Source organism: Gorilla gorilla, chromosome 13, assembly GCF_029281585.2.
Source record: "Gorilla gorilla gorilla isolate KB3781 chromosome 13, NHGRI_mGorGor1-v2.1_pri, whole genome shotgun sequence".
In the NCBI taxonomy this organism is placed as follows: Eukaryota; Metazoa; Chordata; class Mammalia; order Primates; family Hominidae; genus Gorilla; species Gorilla gorilla.
The window spans coordinates 129,285,011-129,299,723 of NC_073237.2; the positions used below are offsets into that span (position 1 = coordinate 129,285,011).

The window sequence follows — 14,713 nt, forward strand, 5'->3', positions numbered from 1 at the left end:
TGCCGCAAAAAAATAATAATGCTTTCAAACATTAGATGACATAAAACGCTTGTAAGATAATCTTAAAAGAAAAAAAGATACAAAGCTATTCAGAGACACACCCGCAAATATATCTGACTGTAGTAAGTATTCAAATGAAAAGAAGTGAAGTTACGAACAATGTTCATTTATTCTTTCAACTCTTCAGTATTTGCCAAACATTCTATAAAGGCCCTAATAATTAACAGAATATTTAAAATTAAACGCCTAGTCAAGCATAAACTATTTTCCTTTAGACAACATAACTTTGCTCTATGTGTTTCTAAGGTGGTTAGTAACTCCATCAGAGATTTGCATTTTTTTTCCAAGTTTACAGAAAACAGCACAGCAACACTAAGGGTACTCCATAGGTTTACCTTAACAAAGCATGTGATCCTACTCAACTGTTGTAGGAAGCTCATTATATCTGAGATGCTGAAAACATGGTATTAAATACAGAAAAGAAAGTGTCCAGGGCATGGGGAGAATATAAGGCAGCTTCCCTGAAGAGCGAGCCTTTCGATTTCAGGGCTGCCCCTTCATTCACTACCTGGGTTCTCACTGCCTGTGGGATCCTGTTAATGGGGATAGGCTCCTATTTATGCATTCTCAGCATGACTAGAAAGTGATTGAGAGCAGGCGTTAGGACACATGTGTACACACAAGAAGATTGATTTTAGAGGAGAAAATGAGAATCATAATAAAAGAGGAATACATTTAAATGTTTTATTTTAATCAAAGTAATTTATGCACTTACAGTATTTCCCTGATTCTTAAAAGACTTTTCATATTTTAATATCTAAAACTGGGAACCATCGTCTAATCAAATGCATGTTAGTTTACTTGGCATTTTTTTCTTTCTCAGATGTATATAAAATAGAAGTACAGCACACATCTAACGGCATCTGAGATCCAATGAAATATGGTAGTTTAAAAAGTCAATACGGTACTAAAGGTTCCTCCCATCCCTCCCCCCCTGCAACCACTCTGGCAGCTGCTTCCAATTCTGTTAGCTGAATTGTTATCCTGCCTCTATAGTTCTAAAGAATATGCCCTGTGCTTTTAATTTCTTGATTTATAAATTACAGACACCATCTATTAACTTACTATTATGGGAAGTGAGGATTGAGGACTCTTCCATATATCCTTTCCCTCCTCCTCAATGCTCTCAAAATAAATATGTAACTGTTTTTGTTGTTTTCAAAATTGATTTCAACATTATGACTACCTAAGTACTACTCATGGCTGAGCCACAGAGTATACTATGATAATATTTCCTTTCTTGTAAGTTTTAATTGTTCTGTTTCTCTTCCTCACTTTTTTGTGTGTCTGTTGCTAATTTTTCCTAAATGTATTCTAACAGCTCTGAAACAATGCCTAATATAACTTTTACTAATGAAATGCAAAGAATCCACCAGGATTATTCCTCATCTTCCAGAAGAGCTCCCTTCTGGAGCACTCTCTCCCTGGCTTCAGATTGGACTGGCTGCTCTCAGCACTGCCTGTTATCCTGACACTTTCCCTGGACATGGTCCTGTAAAACGGTCATGATCAGGCCCCAGTCTCCTGGATTCGGTCTTCCTCCTTCATGATTTTACTCTCATTTTGGTGGAATACATGCTCCAGTGATTAACTGAGGAAGGATATATGGGAAGGAAATTTGAGTCCATGCATATCTAAAAGTGTCTCATATTTGATAGACAAGTTGGCTGGCTATAGAATTCTTGTTGAAAACCTTTTTCTCTCAATTTTGAAGGTATTTCAGAAGCTAACAGCATTCTGATTTCTGATCCTTATTAATGTGATTTCATTTTTTTTCTTTCTCTGAAAGGTTAATCCCTGGTACTATAAACTTTTACAATACTGAGACCTGGTGGCATTCTTTTTTATTGATTTAGCTGGGCACCAGGTAAGCCCCTTCAATCTGGAAACTCACATCCTTCAATCCCAGGATTTTTTTTTTGTTGTATTATTTCTTTCACAATTTCTTCCTCCACCAAAGTTTTCTTCTCTCTCTTTTTCTGAGATGGATTCTCGCTCTGTCGCCCAGGCTGGAGTGCAGTAGCACGATCTCGGCTCACTGCAACCTCTGCCTCCTGGGTTCAAACGATTCTCCTGCCTCAGCCTCCCAAGTAGCTGGGATTACAGGCACCCACCACCATGCCCGACTAATTTTTTGCAGTTTTAGTAGAGACGAGGTTTCACCATGTTGGCCAGGCTGGTCTCGAACTCCTGACCTCAAGAGATCCTCCCCACTCCGCCTCCCAAAGTGCTAGGATTACAGGCGTGAGCCACTGCACCCGGCTCTTCTTTAAAAAAAAAATTTTTTTTAATTGGATGCTGGGACTTCCTGAACTGATCATTCTAAATCTCTGTTCTGCTCATATTACCAAGCTCTATCCTTTGGTTCTGCTTTCTATTTACCTACATCTCAGAAAAGTATCTCCCAATTCTTTTACTGAAATGTTTATTTTGGCTATCATTTTTAATTTTGAAGAGTTCTTTTAGTCTCAAAATGGTCTTTTTCTGTGGCATCCTGATGCTTACATATGCACAAACATCTTATCTCTGTGGCTATGGTAGATATTTTCTTCTGCTCTATCATTATGGTTTTGTTCTAGCTCTCTTTTCTCCTCTTAATGTTGGTGTCTGTCTTTACTGTTAAAACCTTCTTCCAAATCCAAACAATCTGCCTAGCCAAGGTGAGTGAGGCTCTCTATAAGCTGACTGAGGAGCCTTCCAAGTTAATATAGTTGGTTGAACATATGCACCCAACTGTACAACCTCCTGGAATCCCACTGTCTACAGTAAAGACTTCTTTGTTTTTAAATATAAACCCACAAGGAGGAGAACAGGAGAGACAGAATAGAACCATAAGTTTTTGAAACTAAAAAACAGACAGGCAGGTGGTAACTGACACTGCAAATCCACAAAAGCAGAATCCTAAGCTGCCACTGTCTCAAAGTGAAGAGTCAACTGATTATACTACAGAATCCTTAAAATCATGAGGAACTTATAGCATCTGGTACTTCTGGAACAGGAGATGAGCAGCAGGTAGACAAGGGGAGCTAAAATACTGAAGACAGAGTGAAAACCACTGGAGGAGCAGTCACAACCCCTGGGTCCTGCCCCAACTCTACACTCCCAAGCAACAGCTCTTTTCTCACCAGAAACCTGGATTATTCTCTATAGAGAATAAAACAAGGAGTACCTACCTGGATAAGGTATTCCAGAAATAGTTGAGGGCATGAGTGCCATTCCAAATGAGGGGATTAAGTGAAGCGTATACATTCTGAATGCCCAGACCACCAACCCTTCCTCACCACCAGCCTCTTTCCCCCCAGAGGCAGTCAGACCCCTACCAGCCTGAAAATCAGAAGACTACTTTCTAAAAAACATGACCAGCTCAAGAAGAAAACAATACCGACACCACTATTTCCAACAGATGCTCAGTTCAACATACCACAAAGCTCAAAGTCAACAAGTCCCACCACTGTGAACAAAGCTGTTTTGTCTCCCCATATATAAACAGTTTACTAGATCCTGGCAGAAGGCCTCAAAGATTTAAAAAGAATAACACAAAAACCGAAAAGAAGGAAGCTTAGAAGAAACAGATTATGCAGGGAAAAGAAAACTCCTTGTATAAGTATACAGTCATGTGTCACTTAATGACAGTGACATGTTCTGAGAAATGCATCATTAGGCAATTTCTTTGTTGTGTGAACATCAGAGTGTACTCATACAAAACTAGATGTTATAGGCTCCTAGGCTACAAACCTGCACAGCATGGTACTGTACTAAAGACTGCAGTAACTGTAACAACGGTAGGTATTTGTGTATCTAGACATATCTGAACCTAGGAAAGGTACAGTAAAGATGTGGTGGTATAATCTCACAGAACCACTATCATCTATGGAGCCCATCATTGACTGAAATGTCATTATGTGGTGCAGGGATGAACTGGATTTCTAGAAGGAAAGACAGAGAAAACAGGAAATCAAGCACAAAACAACTAAAGAAAATATCATAGAACTTGAAGAGCTTCCAGCTTGAACAATGAGAATAGATTCATACCAACGTACATCACTGGAAATTTCAGAATATTATGACAACAAAGAGAACTCCCTACCAGCTCCCCTAGAGAAAAACACAGCAAATACAGATGATCAGAAATTCTAAGAGCAACACTGGAAGCAGGGTGGCAATGGAATAATGCCTTCAAATTACTGAATGCCTTCAAATTACCGACTTTCAACCTGTAAGTCTACACCAGCCAAAACACTGCATCCTTCCTCAAAAAGCTCCTAGAGGCTATGTCCTATTAAACAAGAGTAAACCAAGAAAGAAGACAAGATACAGGAAATGGGAGATCCTGCACAGGAGAGAGGCGAAGGGAAGCCCCAGGAGACTAGGATGACAGCTGGGTACTAGGCACAGACGAGAACCAGTTCGGATCAGAACAGCAGCTGCCAAGAGACAGGCATGTCTCAAAGTTCCTGCTGCCCTGCACTATCTTTTTAATGAGGGACAGAGCCAGGTGACCCTGGCCTGTATAACTTGTCTGTACTTAGCTTGTCTTAAGTACATACTGATGAAATTCCTACTCTCCCTCCTCTGTCTGATCAGCGGAGGACATTCATCTTATCCCACAGAAGGATTCTGTCTGACCTATTCCTGAGAGCTGAAAGCAGGCGCAGAGAGCAGCTTCCCTGCCTGCCATATTTCACGCATGTCCAGTGCCTTGCCCTTGCTAGAAGCCTTGCCAGACGCTCTGATGAGGGTAAGCCTTGTGTTTCCCAGACTTACTCATGACCTTGTGCACTGACTTCCCAAAAGGGGCTGTGAAACCTCAGGGACAGTGAAACCACACCAAGACTCAGATGCGCTGGTCCTCCTCTCATCTCCTGGAAACCTTCAACTACTAGTGACAAGACTGCCCTTCTCTTAACCAGGCTTTGCCTCCTAGTCAACTAGCTTTTCAAAACAAAGCAATACCTACAGTAAAACTACAAACAAAAGCAAGAGAATGATTAAAAGCAACAATGGTAGTTGTCTCTGAGGTAGTAGGGAGAAAAGAGGGGTTCTCCATGGGGAGCCTCTAAGGTACCAGTAATGTTCTGTTTTTTTTAAGCTAGGTGCCAGCTACATGTGTTTTTGTGTTATTATTAAACTTTACATACACATTTTCTATACTTCTCTACATATAATCTCACAATAAACTGCTTTAAGCTGGCCGAGGCTCTGTGTGGTAGAGGCAGTGTCTGTGGAGAGGTGAGATTTGCTGTTGGGGGATCAGGCAGTGAGCTAGCTTTTTCAGCAGGAGATCCCTAAGTGTCAGTATCCATGGGTCAGTTTCCCCAAAAAGGGCCAGGTCCCCTAACTGGGGAGCATAATAAGCCTGGCTGCCAGGCAGAGACAAGCAGAGGGAAGGAGCTGGGCCTCCCACAGCTCAGTCTGTAAATTTCCTTTATCTCCCTTGCTCAGTCTTACCCTCAGTTCCACTCTCCACTGTGCCTGGAATCCTTCAATCAAGGGACTCCAAGGTTCGGTTTTTCCAGAGAACATACCTGGGGGCCTCTGTAGGGCCCTGGGGAGGATGGTATAGTCAACTGGCTTTGCAGAATGGAGAAAGGACCTCAGGGACTCTAAATACTTAATATAGGACTCCCTGAAGTCCTTTCTCCATTCTGCAAAGCCAGATTTATATATATGCTAAATTGTTTTTCTGCAGTCCCCTTGTTTTTAGCCATATGCTTCACCTCCTGCATCGCCCCATCACTGGCACTACTGAGATGTAAGCCTTTCTGGGGGACAGGCACTTGTGCTGCAACTTTCTCCACTCTGCTAAATGTTATTAGTCCTCCGCCTGTGAAGAGTATGTTTTAAACTCACACAAATTTTAGCTGTATGAGTGCTTCCAAGTGGACTGATTCTGTAAGTAGAACATCTATATTCCCAAATATACCTCAACAGGGATTACCTCCTAGATCACATTTTCAATCTCTCGAAAGATTCTTTAAAATTTTGACACTAGTTTCTATACCTTCGAGGGTCCAGTTCATGGTCCTTGGATCCAGTCACTAATTCCGGATGAATTCGCACATGCTCCATCATTGGCTAGAAGAGTTGGGTTGACAAATTACAAAGGGCTGAATGTTTGTGGAACATCCAAATGATGGAATATTAGTTGACAATTAAAAGGAATGAAGTACTGATACATGTTACAACACAGATGGAACCTTGAAAACATTATGCTGAGTGAAAGAAGCCAGTCACAAAAGACCACATATTATATGATCCCATTTATACAAAATGTCCAGAATAGGCAAATCTATTAAGACAGAAAACAGATTAGTGGCTGCCTAGGGATTGGAGTGGCGAGGAAGAAAACTGAATTTCTTTTCAAAATTTCCCTGTCTGCCGTTAAATACAAAAGGTATAAATGCAGCCTATCTAAACAGTATGCTAAGTAGCAAACAAACAAGCAGTTTCAATTTACCTTGACCACTTCTTCAAAAGTCTCCAGGTTTTCTTTCATACTGTAATGAGAACGCAAAAAGGAGACGAAGTTGCAAGGGTACATTCCATAAAGGCGATGAAAGAGTGCATACACACTGGCATGGAGATGGACGAGATAGACTTCTGCCACGTGGCCTAGAAAAGGAACCCGTTGAGAAGAGCCTCTTAGTTGGACACAGATTGAGGAGTGCAAAACAGCTATAAACAAGCGGCTGCCAGCAGGACTTTTTATCTATGTATATTCCCACCTCACTCCAAAGACAGGAAGAGTGGTTTTCTAAAATGCAAACAAATCCGAACACACCAGACACCCTTATTTCAAATCCATCAATGGCTCCCTATAAGTTTTGGATAAATTCCAATCTACTAGTGTGATCCATGAAGGCTCTTCCTGATCTAACTTCTGCCCTCCTCTTCAGCCACTGCCCAAAAAGGATCCCAAACATTCTCACAATACTGAACTATCTTTATGATGATAGCTCTCTGTAAAATTTATACTTTTCCATTGCTGAATTCAGTATGAGCTTCTTGAGAAAAAAAACTGTCTTACTTATTTCTCGGTGCTTTGCACTGGACCTGATATTTAACAAGCACTCAATATTTACAGAATGAATGTGTGAGACTCTTTTAAATCAGTATGTAGTCTTAGCTATGCAGATTTATAACTACAGAGTGAAAAAAACTATTATCTAGAAATTAGCTTAAAGAACTAAGAGTGAAAGAAATTGAACATCTTAATTTAGCCTTACCTAGACCCTGTGGAAACCCACGGCCACAGTATACATAAAGGTCCTCCAAAATAATGGACAGACCATTCCTTTTTCACAAAGGTCCTACTAAACAAGCAGGCACCACGTGGGCCTATGCTTGTAATTTAATCCTATACAGGAAGCCACGGTGTTCTGTCTCACAGGTCTGACATACTTCATCCTTTTGATAGAAATACCTCACACTGGGATAACCCAAAGATTCCAAATTTCACATGCTTACAGCTTCTGATCCCTTTGATAGAGCTCTGCTACCTGCCGATAGGGGAAAAAAAAAAACCACTGCATTTGAAGCTGGAGTGCTAATCAGGACACACCGCATTTCCCTCTGACTCCTACAGGTACAACGAGTGGGTTCTCAGAATCTGACATTTGCGTTCTGTCACAACAGAGCAGCCAAGGAAGACAGAAATGTCCCACAAGCTTAGTCCTGTACTGCTGCAATACAGATGGAGGCTGTTTTTCAGTTTATCAACAATCATAAAGTTTTACAGCCCACCGCTCAATTTCTCTGACGACTAATCCTTTTAAGCCAAGAAAATAAAAAAAGTTATCTCAACAGTCATGTTTCTTCTATGTGCCTGTAGTGGATGCACCCAAGATATTCCCTCATCCGTCTGGTGAAAACCACTCATTTCAGCTATAAAAGTCTACATGTCCATTCCTTACAGCATATGAGCAATTAATCAATAATGAAAGCATTCACCTCACAGGGCCCAATAGGTATATGAGGAGATCTGTACCTGGTTTCTTCAGGCACCATGATGACAGACGGCCAAAAATGTCAAAGAAATCAAGAAGATGCTGTTTCCCAGACTGTGGAATCATTGGTAGCATGGTTATCAACACCAAGACGCCTGTTGTGAGGACAACGACGTCAGTGTCCATCTGCAGGAGAAAAGGTCAAACAGGAAACGTCTGTCAGGAACTGGCACCAGGATCGGCATTGTACAGTACATGAAGAGGCTCTAAACACTGAGAGAATCACAAATCACAAGTTGACTCACGTACTCATTTCCCTATCCCTAAGGATTACTGAAGGGATAACATTCAAACAGACTGAACAGAACACTGAGCCCCAACTCTACTGTAATGAGTCAGTGAGGACCATTTACAACACACCTATGCAAAGGCATCCGGGAGACGAGTTCAAACTTGACTTGGGGACACCCAAGTCCTGCAGCCTTAGGATGCCCTATTGATAGCACTTGGATGAAAACAAAAGGAGCTGCTTTTCAACAAAACACAGGAGCACTGCTCTGTTTCATTCATTCAACCAAATCCTAAGATACTTACTTTTTGTTAATTAAAAAAAAAAACTGCACATTGACAAGTAACTTACTATTTTTTAAAGAACTACAACAGAAGTATAATTGAAGGAGAAATTCATATAGCACTAACAAGTCAACTTAAAGGCTCACTTCAAAGCAGTATTTAGAGACCAGTAAATTAAAAAATATATATATGGAAACCTTTCAGCACGCCTATAGTTTAAATATTAAGTCAAATAAATAACTTCAGGCTAACTGAAGACACTTAACACCCAATGGATACTCAATCAACTCTGACTAGCTAGCTACAGCAGCTCACGTGACCCATAATTAAATCATGAATGTTTGCCAGGTAGATGAAATTCAGATTTATGAAACAAGATATTAATCAAAAGACTACTATGTAGGTTAAGACATCCATTATTACTATTAGAATAGGAATCTATGAGTCTGGGAATAAAGTTTTAAATATATTTTGATTTTTACATCAAGCATCAAACCTTTCATTACGGAAGATATCCAGTAAGAATAATATATTGGTAGGAGAATTGAGAATATATGAGACTATATAATGATTCTCAGCAGAAAGAACTAGCCCTGATTTCATTTTCCTAATAGTCTAACTGAAGACTTATCCATGATTAATATTCAAAACTTACTCTTTTGGAAAAGATAAGTGTTTTGCAATCTGAACTAAATGATGTGCCTCAAAATTAGATTATATTCTCATCAATCCATTTAGATTATATTTTCACCAATCTATTAATTAGATTATATTCTCACCAATCCATTTAGATTATATTCTCACCAATCCATTAATTAGATTATATTCTCACCAATCCATTTAGATTATATTCTCACCAATCTATTAATTAGATTATATTCTCATCAATCCATTTAGATTATATTCTCACCAATCCATTTAGATTATATTCTCACCAATCTATTAATTAGATTATATTCTCACCAATCCATTTAGATTATATTCTCACCAATCTATTAATTAGATTATATTCTCATCAATCCATTTAGATTATATTCTCACCAATCTATTAATTAGATTATATTCTCATCAATCCATTTAGATTATATTCTCACCAATCTATTAATTAGATTATATTCTCACCAATCCATTTAGATTATATTCTCATCAATCCATTTAGATTATATTCTCACCAATCCATTTAGATTATATTCTCATCAATCCATTTAGATTATATTCTCACCAATCTATTAATTAGATTATATTCTCATCAATCCATTTAGATTATATTCTCACCAATCTATTAATTAGATTATATTCTCACCAATCCATTTAGATTATATTCTCACCAATCCATTAATTAGATTATATTCTCATCAATCCATTTAGATTATATTCTCACCAATCTATTAATTAGATTATATTCTCACCAATCCATTTAGATTATATTCTCATCAATCCATTTAGATTATATTCTCACCAATCTATTAATTAGATTATATTCTCACCAATCCATTTAGATTATATTCTCACCAATCCATTTAGATTATATTCTCACCAATCCATTAATTAGATTATATTCTCATCAATCCATTTAGATTATATTCTCACCAATCTATTAATTAGATTATATTCTCACCAATCCATTTAGATTATATTCTCACCAATCTATTAATTAGATTATATTCTCACCAATCCATTTAGATTATATTCTCACCAATCCATTTAGATTATATTCTCACCAATCTATTAATTAGATTATATTCTCACCAATCCATTTAGATCATATTCTCACCAATCCATTTAGATTATATTCTCACCAATCCATTTAGATTATATTCTCACCAATCCATTTAGATTATATTCTCATCAATCCATTTAGATTATATTCTCATCAATCCATTTAGATTATATTCTCACCAATCTATTAATTAGATTATATTCTCATCAATCCATTTAGATTATATTCTCACCAATCCATTTAGATTATATTCTCACCAATCTATTAATTAGATTATATTCTCACCAATCCATTTAGATTATATTCTCACCAATCCATTTAGATTATATTCTCACCAATCCATTTAGATTATATTCTCACCAATCCATTTAGATTATATTCTCACCAATCTATTAATTAGATTATATTCTCATCAATCCATTTAGATTATATTCTCACCAATCTATTAATTAGATTATATTCTCACCAATCCATTTAGAGTATATTCTCACCAATCTATTAATTAGATTATATTCTCACCAATCCATTTAGATTATATTCTCACCAATCCATTAATTAGATTATATTCTCATCAATCCATTTAGATTATATTCTCACCAATCTATTAATTAGATTATATTCTCACCAATCCATTTAGATTATATTCTCACCAATCCATTTAGATTATATTCTCACCAATCCATTTAGATTATATTCTCATCAATCCATTTAGATTATATTCTCACCAATCTATTAATTAGATTATATTCTCACCAATCCATTTAGATTATATTCTCACCAATCCATTTAGATTATATTCTCACCAATCTATTAATTAGATTATATTCTCATCAATCCATTTAGATTATATTCTCACCAATCCATTTAGATTATATTCTCACCAATCCATTTAGATTATATTCTCACCAATCTATTAATTAGATTATATTCTCACCAATCCATTTAGATTATATTCTCACCAATCCATTTAGATTATATTCTCACCAATCCATTTAGATTATATTCTCACCAATCTATTAATTAGATTATATTCTCACCAATCCATTTAGATTATATTCTCACCAATCCATTTAGATTATATTCTCACCAATCCATTTAGATTATATTCTCATCAATCCATTTAGATTATATTCTCATCAATCCATTTAGATTATATTCTCACCAATCTATTAATTAGATTATATTCTCACTAATCCATTTAGATTATATTCTCACCAATCTATTAGATTATATTCTCATCAATCCATTTAGATTATATTCTCACCAATCCATTTAGATTATATTCTCATCAATCCATTTAGATTATATTCTCACCAATCCATTAATTAGATTATATTCTCATCAATCCATTTGCTTAAAAAACATTAAGTTGTTAAAACTGTTCCTATTTTTTCTGAATTCAATGCATGTTTTTATAATACCCTGCCAATGTGACTCCTTGGGACCCACCTCTAGGGATAATAAAAGAGTTACCCTTCTTGGCAGACACAAAAATCAATTTGCATGGTGCTGTAGCAAATGAATCCAATGGTACTGCCATCCTGGAACAAATACTGTTGGATATTTTCATGTCTCTGTGAGGTACAGGCAGTTAATATTAACCACATTTTCTTATTTTATAGATAGAAAACAAGTCCAGGAACTAAAACAGATTAAACAAATAACCCTGAGTATGGCTGCACGCCACTGTTAAAACTAAAACCATAAAGTTCTATTTAGATTTTGACTCCCTATATAGAAAAATGCACTAAATTTAGTGCAAAAAATAGAATGCAACTTAGTAGAATTTACATCAACAAAGTCTTAATTATAGCTCCAACCAGACCATACTCCTAAATGGTTAACAGAAACTTTAAGCCATTTTTCTATTAGCTAAAAGATAATTTAGAAACAGGGATTCCCAAAAGATAATGCAGGATATTTTTAAATGAGGGAAGGCTAAACGATGACGAAATCAAGAGGTTTGGAATAATGTAACATTGAACCCATCTGATCGAAATTTTTCCATATTTGCATGGACAAGGTATTCAATAGTCATAGTGATGTATTTGAGAACTTACTAAGTACCAACTCTGGACAACATTCTATTTGAGAAAAGCCAAATGCCTAGAAGGTTTTAAACTCTAAAAGTTAAAATCTAGCTTCCTTGCTTTAAGTTACCTAAAATTTCAGAAACTATACTCATAAAATCATTTCATTCAAATCCTTACAAACATCCTACCTTGAGACATTTTAGTAAAGAAGGCAAAAGAGGTGCTTGAGAGAGCTTATGCTTCCAAGATGGCTGCAGTCTTATGACATGACCCAGTAACGAGAGGATGGATAAACGAGTGGCGGCTTTGCCCACATATTCATTAATCCTGTCCAAGAGGTGCTGAAAATGTAAAAGAACAAGGGAAATCCTCACATGAATGTATGAAGTTAACACAAATAAAGACAGCAATGATGTGCTCCAATCTCTCAAATCTTGTCTGTAATGTAAAGCAAGGGTCATGCAGACAAAAGATCAAATTCAAGATTTTAAAAACCACGTTAGCAAACAAAACACTGCTGCATTTGGCCTGACAAAAGGCAGCCAGTTTGCAGCTCATGAGAAAGGATCCTACAATACACGTATGCAAAAAGGGGGAGACTTGTTCACAGTCCCTCAATAACCAATAGTCCCAAACTGTGATAGGTTATTGAAGCCACGAGGGGATCCTGCTGGAAGCAGCCACTTATTGCTAGAGCAACCCAACCTACATGGTTTGGCCTCAAGTATCAATTAGGTAGTAGAAGTTACATTTCAGACCAGAGTAAATAAAAAAACAAGATGGGCCAGGCGCAGTGGCTCATGCCTGCAATCCCTGCACTTTGGGAGGCTGAGGCAGGAGGATAGCTTGAGGCCAGGAGTTCAAGGTTACAGTGAGCTATGATTGTGCCACCATGCTCCAGTCTAGGGAACACAATGAGACCTCACCTCTTTAGAAAACAAAACAAAACAAGATGTACTGTAAAAGGCATGCAATACAAGGTCTTCAAATCCCGGGGAAGTTGCTCTCATATATACACTTAAGACTTACCAAAGTCTGCAATAACAATGCTTTATTAGCTACTTACTAAAAACAAAAGGAAAACATGAAGGAGCCCTCCAAGTGCCGGGCGCTAGGAAACAAGACTCATTAATTTGTCATGTTAGTCCTTTGTACTTGAAGCTCTTCCATATCGATAAAAGTCTAAAAATTCTATTCAAAGTATGGGTTGAAAGATGGGTACCTATGGGCCAAATCATCACTATACAATTATAGTACTGGAAATGTAAGATTTCTTTAAACAAGATCTTTTTTTTTTTGAGACAGTTTCACTCTTGTTGCCCTGGAGTGCAATGGTGCAATCTCAGGTCACTGCAACCTCCGCCTCCCAGGTTCAAGCGATTCTCCTGCCTCAGCTTCCTGAGTAGCTGAGATTATAGGTGTCCACCACCACGCCCAGCTAATTTTTTGTATTTTTTAGTAGAGACGGGGTTTCACTGTGTTGGCCAGGCTGGTCTCAAACTCGTGACCTCAGGCAATCCACCCGCCTCGGCCTCCTAAGGGGATTACAGGCGTGAGCCACCACACCCGGCCCAAACAAGATCTTTAACAGTCTCTGAAATATGCTTTATTTTGTAAACTTTTCAAGAATCATGGGTCCTACAAAGAAATTTTTATATATAGTTATAAACTGGGAACAATGTCATCAGTGGCGCACAGAAATCAAAAGAATAAGCTCAGGACAAGTTGCACAGTGGCCGTGCACAGAAGCTGTTGTACTCATGAAGAACATATGAAATGCCTATGATATTTCAGCCATTACCTTGTCATGTGGCTCTTGCAAAGTGGTCAGGATGTGCAATGCCGGCTGAGAGTTGGTTTCCAGGTAATAATCCACCAAGGTGTTTACAAGCATCGGACCACGGTCTAAATCAAGAAAAGGGCAATGGATGATACTTACTCCCCTTAACATCCTAAATTTACCTTACACAGCTTCCTGTCACAAAATCCAGAAAATGTTTCTTTATATGCTATTCTAAGTTTTATGCAGCATTACAGTTCTGCCTTCTTAATTTAATAATAGGATATTCCAAGCTTATTTGCCTAAATATGCATAAAAACATATGAAGTCATTTTTATTGCTTTTTTTTTTTTTTTTTTTTTTTGAGATGGAGTCTCACTCTGTTGCCAGGCTGGAGTGCAGTGGCACAATCTCAGCTCACTGCAACCTCTGCCTCCTGGGTTCAAGCAATTCTCGTGCCTCAGCCTCCCAAGTAGCTAGCTGGGATTACAGGCACCTGCCACCACGCCTGGCTAATTTTTGTATTTTTACTAGAGATGGGGTTTCACCACATTGGCCAACATGGTCTCAATCTCCTGACCTTGTGATCCGCCCGCCTCGG

At 37.7% G+C, this 14,713-nt stretch overlaps 1 protein-coding gene across 19 annotated transcripts in view; it reads right to left on the reverse strand.

The window, feature by feature from the left end:
• Window positions 1-14,713, reverse strand: part of TSC1 (TSC complex subunit 1) — a 56,165-nt gene that overhangs the window by 23,936 nt on the left and 17,516 nt on the right. For all 19 annotated transcript variants that reach the window (XM_019033059.4, XM_019033056.3, XM_004048779.5 and 16 more), the window contains 5 exons: window positions 14,134-14,237; window positions 12,521-12,673; window positions 8,048-8,192; window positions 6,518-6,672; window positions 6,062-6,135 (listed from right to left, as the gene is read on the reverse strand). In XM_019033059.4, the coding sequence (XP_018888604.3) occupies window positions 6,062-6,135; window positions 6,518-6,672; window positions 8,048-8,192; window positions 12,521-12,673; window positions 14,134-14,237 (631 nt within the window). The remainder of the gene's footprint in view (window positions 1-6,061; window positions 6,136-6,517; window positions 6,673-8,047; window positions 8,193-12,520; window positions 12,674-14,133; window positions 14,238-14,713) is intronic.